This window comes from Schistocerca cancellata, chromosome 1 (assembly GCF_023864275.1).
Source record: "Schistocerca cancellata isolate TAMUIC-IGC-003103 chromosome 1, iqSchCanc2.1, whole genome shotgun sequence".
Lineage (NCBI taxonomy): Eukaryota > Metazoa > Arthropoda > Insecta > Orthoptera > Acrididae > Schistocerca > Schistocerca cancellata.
In genome coordinates, this window is record NC_064626.1 from 685,945,288 (window position 1) to 685,968,772 (window position 23,485).

The window sequence follows — 23,485 nt, forward strand, 5'->3', positions numbered from 1 at the left end:
ATGTTTCCACCTGGGAGAAAGTGTATTTTTAACTGGGAAATCGGTGAGAAATCCGGGAATTTTTTTTCCTTGTCCACGTATACACCCTGTATGTGATGTTCCTTAGATCACTTTTGTGATTATTTCACCAATATGGTTAGGAACAAGTCAGATTACAAGATATACACACATAAATAGTGCTAATATTAATATTACTGAAATTTTTTGTTCTACACATGCAACTACATTTAGAGGTACAATTTTTTTTTTCCTGAAACAGAAACTTGTCCATGGAATAGAAGGAGTTGTCCAAAAGATATGATTTTAAGCTAGATTTAAAACTTGATCTGCTACCTGCTAGACACACTATATTGTTGAGCAAATGATCAAAGATTTTTGTTGCTGAATAATGTACTCCTTTTTTGAGCAACTGACGGCTTCAATAACAGATAGCAAAGCTCATTTTTCCCTCTAGTGTTGTACATATGAACATCACTGTTCTCCGCAAATTGAGATGGATTATTTATAACGAATTTCATTAGCGAATATATGTACTCTGATGGTGTACTTAAAATGCCTAACTCCTTGAGTAGGTGCCTACATGATATCCTTGGGTGAACACCACAGATTCTTCTCCCTGTTCTCTTTTGTGCAATCAATACTTTGTCTAAGAGTTATTTCACCCCAGAAATATATTCCATTAGACATTATTGAGTGGGAATATGCAAAGTACTTTAGGAGGCTGATTTGTTTATTACCAAGACTAGTGACTATATGAAGAGCGAAAGAAGCTGAACTTAATTGTTTGAGAAGCTCAGTAATATGCTTCTTCCAGTTCAAGTTGTCATCAATGTGAACACCCAAAAATTTGGAGAAATCTACCCTGTTCATATGCTACATAAACTCTCGGTATGACTACTCGGTGTACTGAACTGGATATAGTGAGTTTTTTCAAAATTAAGGGCGAGTCCATTTTCTGAGAACCATTTAATAATTCTATGAAAGACATCCTTAACTATATCTTCAGCTGCTTTTTCTGGAATGGGATTTGTTATAAAACTTGCGTCGTCTGCAAAAAGTACTAGTTCTGCTTGCTGAACGTTGAGAGGTCATTCACATGAATAAGGAACACAAGGTCTTGTGACCATGATTAAAGCTTAGTCACAACTTAGTTCTCTCTGCACTGCACCAACATTAAATGCTGGTTAGTAAAATGTGTTCAGCTAACCAGGTGACTGTGGTTAACTCTGTATCTTACAAAGGAAAAGTGCCCATTATACATGCACAGTTAACAATAATTGCTGTATGTGGTACTTACAGGCACTTTTCAGTATGTCAGTGAAACGTGGGTATTCTTATGGCACTATGGAGAACAAGGGAAGGAGGCCTGATTTCTTAAAATTTGAAACTGATTTCCTTGTAGAGCTGGTCACCTGTAACGCGATAATTCTATGATGTATTGTTAAGAAGATTTAGAAATCGCCGATGGTTTGAACACAGAATAGTAGCGTGCAGTGATCTGAGATACACACTGGTGAAAGTTATTTGTCAACTCAATTCAGTCTTCATCCCATTTTCAGTTTTAAATTGAATTATAGTTAAACTCTAGTGTCTAATGTCAGTTTGCGTGTGCATAATATCCATATTCCTGTTGTTGCATTGACTGAAGTAATGCACTTCATCACATAGGTTTCAAGATCATGATTTGTTTCATAATTTCATTTGAATGGAAGAGGAATTTTTTTCAATGCTGCATGTCATCACTGAAAAAGGTATTTGCTGACAAGATAAAAATGTGAGGCAGTCCATTAAACCGAGAAATAACTTCTGTTTACTTTCTAATATAGACCGACAGTCACATTAAGATTTCGGGCCACTGGGGTAACATTCCAGAAAATACAGCAAATACATTATTTATAGTAAATAACATTGACTACTGCTTGTAATACTTCTATTAGATTAAGAAGAAAGACCCAGAACCATTCAGAAAACAAAAGGTGAAAAAATATTTGGAAGGAGGAGGATGTGAACCTGGTACCCTTCACTTCACAGCTCATGGTACTATCAATGAAACTACAGCTTCAACAGAGTAGGAAATTCTCTGAATCGCTATATACCGTGTAAAGATGGAATCTACAAATATTTTTTGATATTTAGCGTTGACAGATTCTAACAAAATGACTCGCTTTTGATAGATCATGATTGTGCGATAGCACTGAAATCCACTGTACCTGTGACTTCAGGAAATCCTTCCAGTACACTGAAACCATCTATCATGGAGTGTAATTCTGCTTGAAAAGGCAACTTAATGTATTGTGGAGACATTGCTGCCGTGATTCCCCATACATCATTGATAATTCTTTGTTCCATTGTTCTGTGTACATTAGCACTATCACCAACAACCATGCCCTTAATGTTATTAAAAGTCTGTTTATGGGTGAGACAGGGTTATTCTGATAAGTAGGAAATTCCACCCTCTCGTTGATTTGACGTAATAATCACCACACTGTTTCTTTTGAAAGTCGAAATCTCTCTCCAAATTTCCTGTCCTCATAATCATCGAAAGAATTTCCCCCTTTCCACAAGTATACTAATATGGTTGTGGTAACACTTTATGTGGTAAAGATGTAAAATTTTTTATCTTCTATGCCATCTAAAATATCAAAAGGTGCTGCCATCTTAAATTTATTTAACTTATTTTAACAATTCCCAGTTGCCTCGTTTAACTTTAACCAAGGCTGGTGCATTCGAATTTTATGTTGACAAAGGTTAAATGCCAATGTAACCTTGGTGAACTTTTAATTAACCTTGGTGCAGTCGATCCAAAAAATTTTTCATTGCACGTGTGAGAGGAAGAATTGAAGATATGGATCAAATCATACAGTTTATCAGTTTTTATACTAATTCATTGCATATTCATGCAGTTATCTTCCAGTTATTACAGACTAGTTCTAATGTCAATGTATACATTGGTAGAAGTGTCAGTGTGTACCTACTTGATATGATTTGGGGGTTCTGTTAATGACAGGGATGATTAACATGTGCAGTTTGAGCAACAGACAGTGGATTTAGTGACAGTGCTTAAGTGCTTGTTAGCTTGTTAGTGCCATGGTAATAGGGGGTGTGAAATGCTGGCAGCATATAATGCCAGAAAATGGTGGATTAAGTTTCATGCCTACCCTATTTCAAATATTAGTAGTGTAGTGAGAAGAGAGGAATTATTAACATTAAATTTAAGCTAGTTCCAGGAAGACCCCTCATTGTCTTGAAGAGAAAATACAGCACCTAAAGTATGGACTCAAAAGAAGCAGAATTTCAGCAGTGAGATTAAATTATGCTGAGAGCAGGAGATGCTGAAAAGAAATTCCAGTAAGATAGTCAGAACTGAGCCTTCATAGTGGAAATACTTCATCAGAAAACATTTTCATATTGTCTGGGAACATTGATTAGAGTTTGAGGTGGCTGAATGATAAAGAGCACTGCTGATTGAGACATGAAGTTTGATCCTCAGTCTCCAGTTCCATAGTAATCTATTTGCTGAAGTTAACTCTCATGTTAATATGACAAAGTAAAGAAATAGTTTCAGATTTTTTCCCTTGCTGGTTTTCACAGATCATAATTAGGAACTAATTATAGTGAGGATGGTCGTCAGATGTATTTTCGGGATTTTGTACTTATAATGAGGACAAAATTTATGGAAATCAGGAAAATCCAGTACAATAATTTCTTACATTGTTAGTATGCAAGTAACAAATAAAGTAACAGGTTTATCATTTGTTATTAGTAGCATTTCATATATGCTATGTGTACACTATTTCTGCAATGTATATGTTGTCATTGGGTCTGATTTGAATACAATTCTGCACAAAATGTGTTACTTACACATATACTAAAAGAGAAAAAAATGATTTGTGCTTTAATTTGTGAGGCATTGTTTAAAGCCTCAGTCTTTCCACTGGTTTAATGCTGACCTCTGTTTTCATCACTCATAAGTACTTCACCTAATATCATCCATCTTTTTTAATGTTGTTCTAATCTTTATCTACCCTTACCATTTTTCCATTTAGGTGCTTCTTCTAGCAAAAACTTAACTCTTATCGGCTGCTGATGCAGATGTCCTATTAACCTATCACTTTTTCTCTTTCCTCACATATTCTTTGTAGTGCTGCTTCATTTCTCACATGGTCTATCTGCTTAATTTGTGAGATAGTAATGAAGCATTTATACAGAACTGTGAGTGTACTGTACTGCTAAGCGTCATGCAGTGCCTCGGGTACCTCTTTGTTTCACTTCGTATTATGTGATGTGAGTGATGAATAGTACATGCTCTTCAAATTCTAATTTACTTAAATATTTAAATTGTTCTGCAATGGATAACTCTACATAGGAAAATGGAAATACTGTTAGCTTCATTTTTGCGAAGAGTTTAATTAGTGCCATTATATATAAATACCTGTTGAACAGTATGAGTAACTTGTGTGTTGCAGTGGTATTTAAAATGAAGTAATACAAAATATGATCTGTACTTTTGTTGTTATTCTTACACTGTGAATTGTCAGACATTCTCCATTATTACGCAACAGGACATATTAGAAGCCTGTAACTTACTTGAAACTAAAAAGCCTGTGTCTCTGAAAATCATGTTGTTGTTTTTTTGTACTCTTTAGTAGTATGTGCAGGTAGTGCATCTATAAGCTTATTGAATAATTTATTTCAGGTGTGCAGTATGATCGAACAAGCCCAGGATTTAAGGCATTGGCCAGAATAGCAACACTTTGTAACAGAGCTGAATTCAAGCCCGGTCAGGATGGAGTACCAATCTTGAAAAGGTTAATATAATTGTAATTAAGCACTACAAATCTGTATTTTTTTGTTTAGGGCCCAAGTATTGAAAAACTGTGTTATTGCATACGGATTCACTACTGTTTTTGCCATTTCATTCTCTTTCAGTGTCTTTATTACTTTAGCATTTCATTCAGATGTATTTATCTGTGTTTCAAATTACTTAAGTTATATGGTATGCTGTATGTTTGAGTAATTTTTTGGAGATATATTAAAGTAGTGAAGTCCCTTCAAATCTGGTTCTAAGCTACAAGGTAAGTCAATTGTCACCACCTATCCTTAGACTTTTGTTTTGCTTAACATAGTGTTAGTCAGTAGTGGACTTCACTAGTGTGAAGTCACTTGACACAGGTTACGTTGTTTGTTTATATCTAAGAAACAGTGAATATATCAGCATGTATTTGTTTGTGGAACACTTTCCGAACATCCAACCTTCATCTTAACCAAGTATTCACAAATGAAATTTAAGATTTGAAGAGTCTGGGTTGGTACTGACATAAGGGTTGAGACTGACATATTTTGGACTTCAAGCATAAATACTTCTGAAACAAATAAAACTGATATATTAGTTTTTCTTTCAGAGCAAGGGTATTGAGCAGTAGTAATAGAAGTTTTGCTCTTTGTTACTATTTGCTGTAAAAAAATCAGAAATAAAAAAAAAAAAACACCCTGCTTATGTCAACTTTACCATGCCAGGGGGTGGATATGACTGATTATCTGTTATGTGATAATTGTGGATTGTTTATGACTAGGGTGATTTTTTATTGTTCTCAAACCTTTATAAATAAATGGAAAAGAAATTTAACATAATTATTAAATTTTAATAGTAATCTCAGAGGAAGATACAGAGAAAATTTAAGGACAGAACTATGTTATCAAAATATGCTTTATGAAATTCCAAATAAACACGCACAAAAAATGTGTTCACTGTATATTGAACCCCAATAAGTCAATTTCAATAGGAAAATCCCTCTTTCTTCCAACTATTTGGTTGGCAAAATTTTACATCTGAACCCTCTATTGTGTGTATATCATCAATTACAGGCCACACAAAATGAGACTCATTTCTATGAAGGAATGTAAGAAATAGCTGTATGTGGCTTTTCATAGGTATTTTACCCACATAGTGTTTAACTGTTTTCTTGGAACAGGAATCCAAAGAGATACCTGTGTTATATCTCGGATATCCATGACAAAAAGTGGAAATCCCCAGTTTGCTCAGTCGAGAAGTACCGTCAGTACATCAGTAAGTCCTCTTCTTCTTTAACACTAAAAACTGGCTGACCATGTTTTGTTTTATCATGACAGCCAAGAGTCCTATTTATGTGTGTTTTTTTTTATTTTTTTTATGGGCGGGGGGGGGGGGGGGGGGGGAGGAATTTTTACATTCAGCTAGTCTTCTTAATATTTATCTTTCAATTCATAATTTCTGTGAGACACAGTTCGAAAGTATCCCAGGTATATTCCTTCAGTTCACACAGTTTACATTTGTATACATGTGGAATTTTTGCACCGACAAATTATGATCTTTGCAGTATGATGAAAGAAACACAAGTATGGCCTGAGTGAAAAATTCGTAAGTTAACATACAGACACCTGCAATGACGACTTCTTCACTAATCATTAGACTATTATAGACAATTGTTGCTGCTTCCACCATACCACATTGTTGCTGCATTCATTAGATCACACTATTTCCACATTCACAAATGCTTGTTCATAAAGGAACCACTCGAGGAAAGACACTCAATTTCGCCCCAGGTTTCTCAGCTGGTCAACTTCACCTTGATTTCCACCAAGAATCTGCACATTCTATTTGGCGTCTATAAAATATGTACATGTAATAGATCAACTGATGTTACTGCTCTAGTTTTTGTTATGGAGGGTCAGTGCATAACATATATTAGGTCTAGATATAAGAGTTGTTTTATGTCAGTCACATTTTAGCTCATTAAAGAAGTTTAAAAAGTTAGTCTCTTTGAAAACAACAGTTTTCAGATTCAGAATACTGCACAAGTAGCCAATGCCACAAGTTAAGGACTTTCGAATAGAAAATATAATAACTGAAATAGAAGAATGTTTATCATCGTGTATAGCTATTTAACATAAAATGCTTTTTGAACTTCTCGGTAAACTTCACTTCAGCAGTCAGCTTCACCCCATATGATGGTAGTGGAATTTTGTGTCAGGTAGGTCAGTGTCCGTTACTACAGAAGAGGGTCTTAAAATTGCTGTGCAGTGTTTTGTTCAATCACTGACTAAATCTCAAAGAAAGCATTCAATGAAAGTTGGAATAGCAAGAACTAGCCTGTGAAGACTTCAGAAAAGGCTGAAATTGAGATCACATAGAACTACTTTACTTCAAGGCCTAAATGAATGTGATCCAGATGGGTGTATGGAAGAATGGAATTCTGCAAATTGTGCACAATCCAACAGGCTGCCCCTCTCAAGTTTTACTAAAGCATTCTTTGTGTGTGACAAAGTGACTCTCAAGATGAATGGCAGTGTGAACAGGCACAACTGCGCGAACTGGGATTCTATGAATACACATGTGTAGATACAGAGTTAAACTCTTGTGGCATGAATGTATGGGCAGGGATTTTCAGTGATGAGCTAATTGGGCCTTATATCTTTTTAATGGCACTGTCAGTTCTGTAAATGGCCTAGATTTGCTTCAAGAAGTATCGTTAGAACCAGAAAATATTCTAGATTTTGAACATCTGCAGCTAGTTAATGAAAAAATGAGATGTCAACAAGATAGGGCACCCCCACTTTATGGAATTGTGATGAGAGACTTTCTAAATGAAAACTTTGAGGAATGGAGTGGCAGATTGGGTGCTATTGAAGGTTCCCAAATATCACACCCAGGGATGCACTAAGAAATGAGGCTTATTCCCTCAAAATGTGTGATATTGAGTGTTTGAAAGAATAAATCAATTAGAATTAGAAAACTTATTGTCTCAGAAGATTGGGAATAAAATTTGTAAATCAGTGTCAAGAAGCTGCAATGTTTGCTTAAAACAGCATGGAAACTACTGTGAGCATCTTGTGTAGGTTCATTGACCTCAACATGTATCTCTGTGTTGACAAAAAATTTGTATTTTCGTAAGTTTAGTATCGTTGCACCAAATGCATTTTTGACAACTGACTTACAGCATCCCTGTATGCCATTTGAGTAGTAATGAAAGAACATGCATAGTACATTATGGCATAAAAAGATAATGGAGCCAAACACAGGACACTGTCACATTAAAGAATGGTGTGAAATATATGATACTGAGAGTTTTTGCTCAAGTTTCAACCAAATCTATACTTAGAGCCCTCAAGAAGCAAGGTAGTCTTTAAATTAATTATACTGAAGAATAATTCATCAGTGCCACCACGTCATCATTAGACTTCATCAGTGTAATGAGAAATTCCGAACTGAAAGAGAAATTGGACAGAAAGATCCCAGTCGCCAAAACTAATCCCAGCAGCCCCAGCGGGAAGAGTTTTGAGATCCATAAATTGTGAAAGGAAGTAAGAAAACGAATTTTTTGAAAGAACACATGGCAAAAGTAATAATGACACCTGATGGAGTTACTCCTGTGCAAAATTGACAGAATGGTCTTAAAAGTCGTGTATTAAATCTAGCGGAAAAGGTACTGGGATTGAATAAGGTAGAACAGAGGCAGTCATGGATAACAGATGGATGAGATACTGTATTTAATAAAGGAAAAAAAAGTTGGTATGTTGAAAGAGAACAGCAAAAGTGTAGGTCGGAAACAAAATTATGTGAATAAAAAAAAATGAAGGAAGGGAAGATTTCATTAAGGTGATGCAGATACTGCATACAGACTCTAGGAAGCATGGAATAAGGATCATAGTGACAAAAGATAAAAAAAAGTAATTGTATAATGATGGCTACAAATAAGGTGAGAAGTTGGATACAATTCTCAGAGAAATTTAGGTGGTGTCGACAAGCAATCATACCAGTTGAAAATGAGGATACAGTGCAAGAAGAGAGTTGATACTTATTTCTGAAATTCAGAAAGTTTATTAAGGCCTTGGAAGAAAAAAAGAAGTGCCCTAGTATTGATGGAATACCAGTAGACATATTAAGGACATGAAGCCAAAGGGTGGAGCAAGTTTGTGAATTAAATGTATGTAAACATATTTTGAAAAGATAGGTGTGAAAATTGCCTGTCAGTCAGTCTAACATTGTATGTGTGAAGAATACAAAATTATAGAAGATGAAATCATATTTGGAGAAGACCAGTTTGGTTATAGTTGAAGTAGGGGCACTCAAGAAATAATTTTAGCAATATGGTTAATTACAGAGGGAGGATTTAGGAAAAACAAGGAAACATACATTCCATTTGTAGGCACGAAGAAGACTTTTTAAAATGTGGAATGGGATAAAATATTTTCCATTCATATACATTTGGTATCAGCTAAAGGAATAGAAAGATAATCTTATGAGCCATGGGGGCAGACTGGTAGAATGGTACAAGAGCCCAAAATTTGGACAGATGTAAGGCAGGATTGTTCAGATGCACGATTGATACTTAATTTGAATTTGTGTATTTAAGAGACAATGAGGGAAGTAAGGGATTATATTGACGGGAGTTTTTTTTGTCTCTTGACAGTAAATCAGCAAGATGGGATAGCAGTGGTCACTGAAAGGTGACAGGAACTGATACGGTGCATAGTGAACATGAGCTAGCTGGTCACTCTAGTTTGTATGTAAACAAATGAAAAATAAGGCCAAGGGACACACAACAGATAGACTTTCTGGATGTCTAAATGCTAAACTTGGAAGAGACATTCGTGAAGAGCTAGATGAATGTTGGTATCTTGAAAGTAGATGATAATAAAGGAGAATGCTGTTGCAGCATGTATTGCAAAAGGACTTTCTGCTAAGAGAAACGGATTTATCCTCAAAAAATATGGAAGGCTATGTTTAGAACACAACTCTAAATGAGTGTGAAACAGGGACAGTAGGGAGGACAGAAATGAGATGATTAGACACCTTTGAAATGTACTCTATAGTACAGGAGCCTGTTGAGGATCAGATGGATTCATAAAATAAGGAATGAAGTTGTTCTGCAGTTAGTCCATGAGAAAATATCCCATAAAGAACCAAATGAATTGAAGAGAAGAAATAGGTGGTTACATATTAAGACTGCACTAATTGCAGAAAATGATCTTAGAAAGGTGGTGGAAGGAAATTATTGCAGGTGCAGGACTAGGTATAAATATATTTAGAAGATTGTTGACAATATGGGATGCATAAAAAATATAAATATACATAGCAGACAGTTGACAATATAGGATACATAATTTGTGCTGGAATAAAGTGAAAATCTGGCAAAGTATAGGAATGGGGTATTGCTTAAAACTAAGCTTAGACTGAATGATGAAGAAGACAAACAGGGAAAGTAAAGAAGCAAAATGTTTTAGTATAACGTATGTGATCTGACCTGATCTCTCGTAGTTTAGCTAGTGACATTGTCCTGTTTGCTTTTTGGGCTAATAAATTTTGACAACAAATGGAGCATCTTTATGGAGCAAATTTGAAAGTAGACATCAAAATCAATTTTATTAAGATAAAAATAATATATACAGAAAATAATTTATCCAAAAGGAATTAGTACATATTAACACTAAAGTCATTGAATCAGTTGAAGAGTTCTTGTGAGACATTGAATTTTCGGGCTGAGGGTTGGTCAGTGAGCATTGGAGGGATGCATGTTGAGCATTTCTAAGAGAGAGGAAACCATAATGGATCAGGAAACAGACTGTAGGGAAAAGTTTATTTACGGCCATAGTGAAAATGAAAGGGAGTGAGCAGGCCATGAATGGAGTGGGCAAGATGTTTATCCAAGTGAATGGATGAAGGAAGTTCCTTGCTGTGTTCCAAGGGATTTTAAAAGGTAGACAGGTAGAGGGGAGGGAGAGAGAGAGAGAGAGAGAGAGAGAGAGAGAGAGAGAGAGAGAGAGACATGACAACGACGATGATGATGATGATGATGATGATGATGATGATGATGATGATAGGGGATTACCCCATGGGAAATTGGTAGATGACATTAGGAAACACATAGAAGCAATGTGGGTATGTATAATTGGAGACACTGTAATACAAGGAAAGGATTGGAGGTGGCATTTTTCCAATAGTGGGTGTCAAATCACCATGTCTCTTCAACTCTTGGGCTTGTAACAGTTTCATCTTAAATACGATTCACATGCAGTATTGATTGGTGATAAAAACTTTTTTGGTTTGTTATCAAAAAGCAATTTTAATGAGGAGTTAACCTTTCTTTCCTGTGGGAAATGGGAAGGGGTGGGGGTGCAAGCAGAGACTGAAAGCAAGCTTCACTGAAATGTTACAGTTTCTTATTTAGACGTTACTTATTTATCATATAAATAATTCATTCAACAGAATGAGAGAACAGTGGCTGTAATAATGTCTGTAAAAAATAATCAGCTTACAACATTTTAAATGTGTAATAACCTGCACTGCATTTTTATGACTACAATATTCAGTAAGCACTTTGTTTGTTTCCAGAGAAGTAAATGGTGATGCATCAGAGGCAGCCTTATTAAAGTGTATGGAACTTGCTTTGGGAGATGTAATGTCAATTCGAAAGCGCAACAAGAAAGTTTGTGAGATACCATTTAATTCGACAAACAAGTATCAGGTATCTATCCATGAAACAGAAGATGCGAATGATCCCCGTTACTTAATGGTTATGAAAGGAGCGCCGGAACGTATTCTGGATAGATGTTCTACAATTTTTATTGGTGGTAAAGAGAAAGTCCTGGATGAAGAAATGAAGGAAGCTTTCAATAATGCATACCTTGAATTGGGTGGCCTAGGAGAACGTGTGCTTGGTAAGTAAAGCAAAATCCAAAATCTGTGTAAAACTGTCATTTTGTTTTTTGATTCCGGAGAAAGGACATTTTTTAAATGTCTGTTACTATGCACTTTGCCTAATGTTCCTCCCAGGAGGTGGCAAAAACAGTGCATCCCTGCAACTATAACACAACAGCACAGTGTCTTTCCAACAGCAAAGACATGACAACAATGGAGTGTATATGATTACATGTCATGGCTAAGGAAAATGTTATTGTGATCAGGCAGGCAGATCCATAGCAGTTACAAAGCTGAGTGTGAGAAAGTAACTGGAGGTTGCATGATACCGACTTAATTTTATGCATAGTGGTTGTTGTTTGAACCATGACTGATTTTCCTTTGTTAAATATAAATATATTAGGAATGTTTCTCTCTCCTAATATGTATCTAGAAACAGTATGACTGCAGTTTTTCCCCCCTTGTAATGCCCCTTTCTGTACAATGATGATGATGTTTGGTTTGTGGGGTGCTCAACTGCGTGGTTATCAGCGCCCGTACAATTTCCCAATCTTTGCTCAGTCCAATTTCGCCACTTTCCTAGATGATGATGAAATGATGAGGACAACACAAACACCCAGTCATCCTTTCTGTACAACATATGTTAATTATCACCTACAGTGAGGTATGTCTTTTATCTTTAAATGTAACTAGTATTACTGTATAGTAAGCTTACTATTGGTAGTAATAGTTTTTTTAATATTCTGTCTGTATGGCTTAAGGTGATCATTAAGTTAACGTGATCATTAAGTTTCAGGTGCGCAGCCGCATAAATTCCACTTCTTTTGATATTTTGGTGGTATACTGTTCAGCTGGCTTTGAAGTGAGCGCAAGGCTGACGCTACAGCACTGGCGCCATACTTTTAAACTTTTCGATCTTGCCATGTGACCACTGACACACAGACTTTGATTGGGGGCAAAGATGTACATTTATGCTTAGAGCTGTGACTATGTGGGTAGTTCTTGCTGGGAAGTCGATGCATCACTGTGAGATGCACCATAGCGATATCTTTGTAAGTTTATTAAAGGAAGTGCCCAAGCTGAAACCCTTGTCTCTATTAATTAAATTTGTTGCCTAACAATTTCAAGTGCTTCTATCACTGTCAAGTCCCATAAAGATGAAATTGACATTATAATTTTGACATTTTGATACTAAATAGTGACCAATGTAAATACAATGCTCTGCCATGGCCAATTTATTGTACTTTGGTTCGGGTGTACCTGGAGTGTTCCATGCGTCCTTCAGGTACTCTACGTGTCCAGCCACCCCAGCCTTCCAAAGCATCAAACGGCCTTTAATGGAACCAAAGATGTCTACTATCTTCGATGGAGGGCAAAACATCACTTTTACCTTGTGCTTGTTGATGATCCATAATATTTTAGATAGCTGTAAATCTATTTTTCCTTATGCCCATCTTTGATTTTATTCTTAGTGCCTTACTTATCTGCTGTGCAGAATTCCTTTTGACTTCAAAACCTCCCTTTGAGTTGAAACTTTTCTTGCGGAGCAGTCTTGTCAGCAGTGATGTGTGCTGTGTGCTGTGTGCTCTGCGCTGAACCAAAACATCCAAAAATGGAAAGTGTGCCTCCCTTTAGATTTGCTTTGTAAACTTGATTTGTCCATGGATGGAATTTACATGATTTAAAAATTCTTGTAATTTATGTTCAACATGCATTGTCAGCATATTTCCAAATGCAGGTTCCATTGTTATTTTGTTGAACTCCCCTGTAAACAAATGGGGACTACCCATGTTGACAGCCTCAGTCTGTTCAAAAAAATTGCTATTAAATAAACAGTATGTTGTGGTCTTTTAACATGTTTGAACAAAGCTGAAATCTCTCTATTAAATTTTTTGCCAATAAGAGAGGACGGTTCTGAAATAATTTACTTTATGAATGACACCATGTCAGAGCTCACAAATAGATCAGAACTGTTCAGTTTAAGTGATTTTAGTTTGCTAAAGAAGTTCACAGAGTTGTGTGTATGATGAGCACTTTGTTCAAACATGTTATGACCTCAAAAAATAATGGATTTTTTGAACAGATGATGGAATCACTATGGACAGTCCCCTGTTGCCCTCCGTGGCCAATTTGTTCATGGAGGACTCTGAGGAAGAGGCTCTGGAATTTCCTAGCCTGACGCCCACAGTGTTTTGGAGATCTGTTGGTTCATTTATAGTGTGACCCCATGGTGAAAATAAATTACAAGAATTTTTAAGTCATCTGAATTCTATCTATGGACGAATCCAGTTTATAATGGAAATTTAAAAGGAGGGATGACTTTCATTTTGGGATGTTTTGCTTCTACACAAGGATGATGGCACTTTGGGACATGAAGTGTATTGGAAATCGATGTATACAGATTTGAAGTCAGTAGGTATTCTCCATAGTAGATACATGCTGTGCGTCCACAGTAAACTGACGATTCATGCGGTGCCTGTTGGGAATGGCAGAAGGCATGTCATGCCCTGCATTAAGACTGCCAAGGGAAGAGAAATGGTGAGGGGAAGGCAGTGTCCAGTGCTTGTTGCAGTGCTGGCTTTGTAATCCTTAATAATGTGTACAGTGACACTTCATGTCTAGGTGCACTTTAATGCTTGCAGCACCCAGAGATGAGGTGAATACCCTTCAACTAGTGCTAATTTTCCCCACTTTTGGCAGCAGTAATAAAATTGTCAAGTTATTTTGAACAAGCAGTAAGACACTACAAATGAAACTAAAGATGGGCCCAAGGAATGCAGAAGAAGATACAGGAAGATTTAAGTCTATGGCTTTCTTATCAGATATGGGTAGCCTGTTATCAGAAATAGAACGGATTCTCAGCAAGCACAAAATAAAAGTTATTTTTAACTGTCCACCAAAATCACTCTTGGGCTCTGTTACGGATAATTTGATGCTGCAGAAGGCTCAGGTTTACAAGATCCGCTGCAGGTGTGGCCTTTCTACATCGGAGATACAGATAGATAAATCATAATGTCCATGGAAGACTCATGGAACACCTTAGGTGTAGCAAGATCTTCCACCCCAAAAATTTGGCTATGGTAGAGCATTGTACTGACACTGATCACTCTGTATTGTACAAAAACGTCGAAATTCTAGCACCAGGTTCATCATTTTGGAACTCTGTTGTGAAATAAGTAACTGAAATTCATTTGGCAACAAATTTTAACAGAGAGACCAATTTCAGCTGGTATTAGCCATGGAACCTGGCACTTTCTTTGTAATCTTGCAAAGACCTTGCACACTGCAGCTAAACAGTGGTATACGTACTTCCCAGTGCAGATTGACAGTGTAGCCATAGATCTAATTTGTGTGTATCTGCACTTCGCTGCCTTTGATCAGTGTCTCTGGTGCCTGAGTATCTGCAGCCACATGCACATTGGCTTGGTCAGTGAGTTTAAAAGGATGGAGCCAGTGCTTTAGCATCAATCTTCTGGCTCACTCTGAAGATGACTGAACGGTATATGACTGAAATATTAGGAGAAGTGGGATTTATGTAGCCACACACCTGAAATTTAATGGAGCAGTCATTACACTGTGAAAACAAATGAACATTCAAATTGTGCTCTTCATGACCAGTAGTTAATCCCTAAAGTTTTTCATTTGGCACATAATGCTTTTTAATGATACAGAACTATGAAAAACATTGTTTGTTACAGTGGTACCAGAAAAAAAAATGCTCCCACCAAAGCACACAAAAAGGCAAATATGTCCTGGGCAGAGTTACAGATATAAATGAAGGGAACTGGTTTTTCAACTTACCTGGCAGTTATAAAGATGTTTAATACAAAACATATTGACATACTCTCACACGTTATTGAAGTTTAGGATACATGCAGCCCCACTCTGGGGTACTTCCTATTATACTACACACAGGAGGCAGCTACACGGGGAGCATGGGCTGTGTGGAAGGGGCTGGGTTGTTTTTTAGGTTAGAGGGCCTCAGGGAACCACAGAAGGGACGTCCGTCTAAAAGTGGGCAGTTAAAACACAGTAAGGTAGTTGCAGAAACGATTGGCATTGTAGTTTGAAATTGGCGTAGCTGTGTTGGGAAAGAACCCGAGCTCCAAGCCCTGATAGAAAGCACTGAAGCTCAAATAGTTGTAGGTACAGAGAGCTGCTAAAGCCGGAAATAAGTTCAGCTGAATTTTTTTCAAACAATCTAACAGTGTTCAGAAAGGATAGGTTAAATACAGTCGGTGGTGGAGTATTTATTGCTGTCAGAGTAGTTTGCCTTGTAGCGAAATTGAAGTAGATAGTTCATGTGAAATAGTATGGTTAGAGGTTATACCTGACAATTGGACTAAACTATTAATTGGATAGTTTTACCGACCCTCCCCACGTCCCCCCAACTCAGAAGATATAGTTGCTGAACAGTTCAAAGAAAACTTGAGTCTCATTTCAAGTAAGTACCCCACTCGTACAATTACAGTCGGTGGTGACTTTAATCTACCCTCGATATGCTGGAAAAATTACACGTTTAAAGCCGGCGGCAGGCATAAAACGTCATCTGAAATTGTACTGAATGCTTTCTCGGAAAATTATTTTGAACAATTAGTTCATGAGCCCACTCGAAGCGTAAATGGTTGCGAAAGCATACTTGACCTTTTAGCAACAAATAATCCTGGACAAATAGTGAGTTGTGACGAATACAGGGATTACCAGTAGCGACCACAAGGCAGTTGCTGTTAGGCTGAATACTGTAACACCTACAACCATCAAAAAGAACCGCAAGGTATATCTATTTAAAAAAGCTGATAAAAATGCTCTTAACACCTTTTTAAGAGACAGTCTTCACTCCTTACGATCTGATCATGTAAGTGTAGAAAAGTTGTGGAATGTTTTCAAAGAGATAGTATCGACAGCAATTGAGAGATATATACCACATAAATTAATAAGTGATTGTACTGATCCCCCATGGTACACAAAATGGATCAGATCATTTTTGCAGAAGCAACGAAAAAAGCAAGCCAAATTTAAAAGAACACAAAATCCCCAAGGTGACTTATTAAACTGATAGTTCGGTAATTTTCACATCTGTCAACACCTGCTTTCTTTGGGATTGGAATTATTATATTCTTCTTGAAGTCTGAGGGTATTTCGCCTGTCTCATACATCTTGCTCACCAGATGATAGAGTTTTGTCATGACTGGCTCTCCCAAGGCCGTCAGTAGTTCTAATGGGATGTTGTCTACTTCCGGGGCCTTGTTTCGACTCAGGTCTTTCAGTGCTCTGTCAAACTCTTCACGCAGTATCATATCTCCCATTTCATCGTCATCTACATCCTCTTCCATTTCCATAATATTGTCCTCAAGTACATCGCCCTTGTATAGACCCTCTATATACTCCTTCCACCTTTGTGCTTTCCGTTCTTTGCTTAGTGCTGGGTCTCCATCTGAGCTCTTGATATTCATACAAGTGGTTCTCTTTTCTCCAAAGGTCTCTGTAATTTTCCTGTAGGCAGTACTATCTTAACCCTAGCAAGATAAGCCTCTACATCCTTGCATTTGTCCTCTAGCCAACCCTGCTTAGCCATTTTGCACTTCCTGTCGATCTCATTTTTGAGACGTTTGTATTCTTTTTTGCCTGCTTCATTTACTGCATTTTTATATTTTCTCCTTTCATCAATTAAGTTCAATATTTCTTCTGTTACCCAAGGATTTCTACTAGCCCTCGTCTTTTTACCTACTTGATCCTCTGCTGCCTTCACTACTTCATCTCTCAAAGCTACCCATTCTTCTTCTACTGTATTTCTTTCCCCCATTCCTGTCAATTGTTCCCTTATGCTCTCCCTGAAACTCTGTACAACCTCTGCTTTAGTCAGTTTATCCAGGTCCCATCTCCTTAAATTCCCACCTTTTTGCAGTTTCTTCAGTTTTAATCTTCAGTTCATAACCAACAGATTGTGGTCAGAGTCCACATCTGCCCCTGGAAATGTCTTACAATTTAAAACCTGGGTCCTAAATCTCTGTCTTACCATTATATAATCTATCTGAAACCTGTCAGTATCTCCAGGCTTCTTCCATGTATACAACCTTCTTTTATGATTCTTGAGCCAAGTATTAGCTATGATTAAGTTGTGCTCTGTGCAAAATTCTACCAGACGACTTCCTCTTTCATTTCTTAGCCCCTATCCATATTCACCTACTACGTTTCCTTCTCCCCCTCTTCCTACTACTGAATTCCAGTCCCCGATGACTATTAAATTTTCTTCTCTCTTCACTATCTGAATAATTTCTTTCATTTCATCATACATTTCCTCGTCATCTACAGAGCTAGTTGGCATATAAACTCGTACTACTGTAGTAGGCGTGGGCTTCGTGTCTGTCTTGGCCACAATAAGGTGTTCACTATGCTGTTTGTAGTAGCTTATCTGCACTCCTATGTTTTTATCCATTGTTAAACCGACTCCTGCATTACCCCTATTTGATTTTGTATTTATAACCCTGTATTCGCCTGACCAAAAGTCTTGTTCCTCCTGCCACCGAACTTCACTAATTCCTACTATATCTAACTTTAACCTATCCATTTCCATTTTTAAATTTTCTAACCTACCTGCTCGATTAAGGGATCTGACATTCCATGCTCCAATCCGTAGAATGCCAGTTTTCTTTCTCCTGATAACGGCGTCCTTTTGAGTAGTCCCCGCCCGGAGATCTGAATGGGGGACTACTTTACCTCTGGGATATTTTACCCAAGAGGACGCCATCATCATTTAACCATACAGTAAAGCTGCATGACCTCGGGAAAAATTACGGCTGTAGTTTCCCCTTGCTTTCAGCCGTTCACAGTACCAGCACAGCAAGGCCGTTTTGGTTAGTGTTACAAGGCCAGATCAGTCAATCATCCAGACTGTTGCCCCTGCAAATACTGAAAAGGCTGCTGCCCCTCTTCAGGAACCACACATTTGTCTGGCCTCTCAACAGATACCCCTCCGTTGTGGTTGCACCTACGGTACGGCTATCTGTATCGCTGAGACACGCAAGCCTCCCCACCAACGGCAAGGTCCATGGTTCTTGGGGGAAAGATTGCTCCCATAGGGATTGCAAAGATGAGATTAGACCAACTATACAGCACAGACAGAGGCATTTAAACACTCATTTTTCTCATGCTGAATAGAATGGGAGAAGCCCCAACAACTGGTCCATTGGGACATACCCTGTGCCATAACTGCAGTGGTTCGCAGAGTATAAATGTAGCTGTGGAAGTAGGGGATGAGCTATGAGGACTGGCAGCACCAAGAAAAGCATTTCTGAAAAAGAAAAATTCGTTAGCACCGAATATAAATGTAGGTGTTACAAAGTCTTTTTTTTTTTTTTTTTCCTTCAGGGTTTTTGTCTAACCATGTATGGAAGTGAAACATGAATGATAAACAGAATAGAGACACTTTTGGAATGTGCTACAGAAGAATTCTGAAAATTAGGTGGTAGCCCAGGTAATTACTGTAGTGGTATTAAATCAAACTGGGGAGAAAAAGAATTTTTGACTCAACTTGATTAAAAAATGACTTCAGTTCACAGGACACACAGTGAGGCATCAAGGAAACATCAGTTTGGCAAGTAGGGAAGTATGACGGGTAAAAATTGTAGCCTGAGGTCGAGTGATGGACACAATAGTGGGGTTCAAGTTGATATAAGTTACAGTAGTTACGCAGAGATGAAGAGGCTTGCACAGGATAGAGTAGTGTGGAGACTTGCATCAAATCAGTCTTTGAAGTGAATATAACAACAAGAAGCTGTAAATAACTTCGATTCTTTAACTGGTTCCTTTATCAAGGCCTAGATTCACTCCTTATTGTTGTTGATCTGAAGTAGTGCTTTGTTGCTAATGAGCCTAAATGGGAGTATGTTAAATCCTCATTACAAATAAAAACAAGGTATAATTATGTGCAGAGAAACAAACTTGTAATCATTTTCCAATGTTCAATTTTCAGAGATTTTTGATAATGTGCAACATTAATTTTTCCCTACTTTTTTCCACAGTTTGTCTAATTTTGACATTATTTCATAATTTTTTCAGGTTTCTGTGACTTTATGCTGCCAACAGACAAGTTTCCTCCTGGATTCAAGTTTGATGCTGATGATCCTAATTTTCCCCTAAATGGACTTCGTTTTGTTGGGCTTATGTCAATGATTGATCCACCTCGTGCAGCTGTACCTGATGCTGTTGCAAAGTGTCGTTCTGCTGGTATAAAAGTTATCATGGTGACTGGTGATCATCCCATCACTGCCAAGGCTATTGCTAAATCTGTTGGAATCATCTCTGAAGGTCTGTACAGTATTTATATTTTCTGGCGAATTGGAAAAAGAATGTAAAAGTAACTGATTTGGAATATTAATGTAGATGACTTATTTCTACGATTATGCGTCTTATCCCAAATTATCCTGCATTGAGATCAAAGCTTTCTCTTCTATCATTGGTGTATTTTCCCTCTCTTTGCATTACTTATCCGCTTCTATTTTTGTTTTCTGCTTTCCTTCTCATCTGCTAATCCTTCCCTGTTATTTATCACTCTTCCTCTGACCAGTAAACTTCTCTGTCTGTCAACTTTCTTTTCTACTGTTGTCGTATGTTTCTTGTAGATGTGGTTACATTTGATAAGAATGTAATGAGAAAATTCCTTGATGTTAAATTCCCCACTTACTTATTGCTATGGATATTATAATAATAATTATTATTATTACTATTATTATTATTGTTATATACTGATAGTGTACTTTACAAATTGTAGTATTTATTCACCGTGGAAGTCTGGTGAGAAAGGACCTGAAGACTGCGAGCTCCTTTTTTTCTCAGTGTAAAGCAACTCACAGACTACTGCATAAAAGTTAATATTCTATAGCCTGTCATCAGAACGACCATCTGAAGAGTGGCATTGAAACTAAAATTGACCACCATACATTGTGCTCAGTGACAGTCAAAAACAAAAGAGAACAACAAAATAATAGTCATGGCACTAATACTTTTACCTTGTTGTTGATTTTGATGAAACTATGTAATTATTTTACTATAGCAACCAGATTCATATGTCTACATACATTTAATAATATTGTGAGATAAGAGTGTGCTGTTTCACAGCATTCACTCAGCCCCAAGCTAGTGTCTCTTGTAAGTCATAGTCGAGCTTTTGTATTTGACGTTAGCCAACAACATGAAAAAATTATACCTTCCTTCTTTGCTAGTGAAATTATTCACTGCCCTTAAATCAATTCTTTACTGCTAATTTGCCGTGGGGAAAACTAATTTATTTGTTTGCTAATAAATTTTAAAGACATATCCTCCACAAAGAAAGAAAACTGTGCACTGTTGCGATTTTATGCAACCTTTCTCTGATTAATTTTATATTTCTGGCTGGTACATAATGGATATTATTATTCATTTTTGAAATAATGTGATCAAGAGAATCAGAAAATAATTCCAGAAATGCGTTCTGCCTGGAGTTGGAAAAAAATTCAGTTCTACATCTACTTGTATTGGTACGCAACTTCCTACACCGTACGCTGCAGCAGTATAACAAACGTGATAAGGAAGGATAATGTTTGATGAACATTATAATTCACTTCTTTATTTTATAAATTTTTAAAAGTCACAGTTACTTTGGATAATTACATAACTTCTTTGTAGTATTACACCAGAGAGAGAGAGAGAGAGAGAGAGAGAGAGAGAGAGAGAGAGAGAGAGGGAGGGGGGGGGAGTCCAACTTTTATGTTAACAATCAACAAAGCGGTTTATATATTTTTTGTAATTGTTCACTTTCTTTAACTTAACACAACAGTGTCAACTAAGGACATTATTCTTTGCATCTCATTGTATTCTTTTTAGTTGTAATATTTGTTTCTCTGATTTATGTTGAGATAACACATTGCCATCTGCCAATCCCTAATAATACAATGTTCTCTCCGCTTCCATTAGTGGTTCCCATTTTTGCCAACACAAGGTGCCACAAGTGTGTCCTTTTCTGTATTGCTTGTCTGGTGTGAATCGTGTTGCTTTAAAGAAAAGCAGTTATGTATTCAGATACCAGAAACTAGTCTCATTGGAGTTCTCATACATGAAAAAAGTAAATGATACATAAACTTAAATCAGATTATTTTAAACGTTTTGTGTGGAAAACTATAGCCTGTTGACACGGAGAAATGTAAAAAATTAAATAGTTAAAATAAATGTGAGCTATCCATGCTGCTCCCTCAAAAGACCTTAATCTTGCCAGCTGAAATAAACACATAAATATTGTTTCACCACTATAAATTGACCCTTCATTTGATGGCTGGCGGAAATTGCAGGAGGCCATGCCCTGCCCCAGCATGCATTAAGACAGCATTGAGGAGATGAGCAGTGAAGGGAAGGCAGTACCTTCCCCTACCAGCAGTGCTGGCACCATTATTAATATTTTGTACTCATATTAAAGCAGAGGTGACACACAAAAATATTGGCAGTGGTTGGAAACAAATGAGTGTCTTCCAGGTAGTGCCGATTTTCTCTGCTACTGACAGCACAGTAAAAAGGGTCAAATTATCATGGCCATGCTGAAATAAATAACTGCATTGATATGCTCCTTTTGTGGTTTAGTCTTTACCATTGATGGATAATGATATGAAGGTCATTAGTTTAATGCACAGTTGATTGCTTCCAATTTGTAAGTGATGGAAAGGTCAGGGATGAGATCCACTCAGTTTTGGAAAATCAAATGAGAATCTTCCAATGTAAATAAATAGTGAAACTGTCTGTCAATATCTGAATTGGAGTGAATCTGAAAGGCTTGCACCAGGCTGAACACCATAACTTCTTTTAGTAATAAAAACGTAGTTTTAAGTTAATTTCAAACTGTCCATACATATGGAAAAGTAACTGCACATACATCACATCAATTTGAATTGTGGTTGTTAATATTACACAATTCCAAAATTGTGAAACAGCTCTAATGTTGCAGCGACTGATTCATAATGAATGAGATCGCTTTTGAAAATATTTGCACAAAAATAGCTCAGTTATGGAAGTGCTACCTTGATGTGTTAATTCTGAACTTCATGATTTTCCTTAGGGTAACTACTCTCCTAGACTTATTTTTGTGTCTCCGACATCCTCTTCCACTTACAAACTGTGTGCATAAACTTAGGAAAGTAATCATTAAAGTTAGGGGTTCTAAGCTTTTTGATTCATCCCATACTCTCAAATATAAAGAAATATCACCGAGATGTGTCATCAAGGGAGACACTAACCTGGGCCTTCTACCATTCTGGAATGGGACAACGTACCTGTAGTTAAACTGTTGAAAACACAGTTCTCAGTTGTGAAAGTACCAAATGTACAGTCTGCAGAGGCATGTGAGAAAGATATGACAGAACAGTATCCTCTGTGCATATATGATGCTTAATTTATTGATAACTGATTCATTATTTTTTTAAATTGTGCCAGAGTAAGATTTAATAAAAAAAATCTCATTTTGTGAACTTTAATCTTAATCACACCTCCATTTCCAGGCAATGAAACTGTGGAAGATATTGCACAACGATTAAACATTCCAGTGTCAGAAGTTAATCCTCGTGAAGCAAAAGCAGCTGTGGTTCATGGAACAGAACTACGTGACCTTAATTCTGATCAGCTAGATGAGATCCTCAGGTACGTATCACTAGTTAATCATCAAGGAGTAACATTCTTGTGAAGTATGCTTAATAGTGTTACAGTTCCATGATGAACAGGAGCCTACTAATTTTTCGCATTGCTTTTTACTTTTCGAAGAACAATTCATGTGAAAGTCTTTGAAGGTTG

At 37.0% G+C, this 23,485-nt stretch overlaps 1 protein-coding gene across 6 annotated transcripts in view; it reads left to right on the plus strand.

The window, feature by feature from the left end:
• Positions 1-23,485, plus strand: part of LOC126184325 (sodium/potassium-transporting ATPase subunit alpha) — a 669,161-nt gene that overhangs the window by 604,071 nt on the left and 41,605 nt on the right. For all 6 annotated transcript variants that reach the window (XM_049926734.1, XM_049926727.1, XM_049926720.1 and 3 more), the window contains 4 exons: positions 4,697-4,808; positions 11,372-11,697; positions 19,736-19,984; positions 23,197-23,335. In XM_049926734.1, the coding sequence (XP_049782691.1) occupies positions 4,697-4,808; positions 11,372-11,697; positions 19,736-19,984; positions 23,197-23,335 (826 nt within the window). The remainder of the gene's footprint in view (positions 1-4,696; positions 4,809-11,371; positions 11,698-19,735; positions 19,985-23,196; positions 23,336-23,485) is intronic.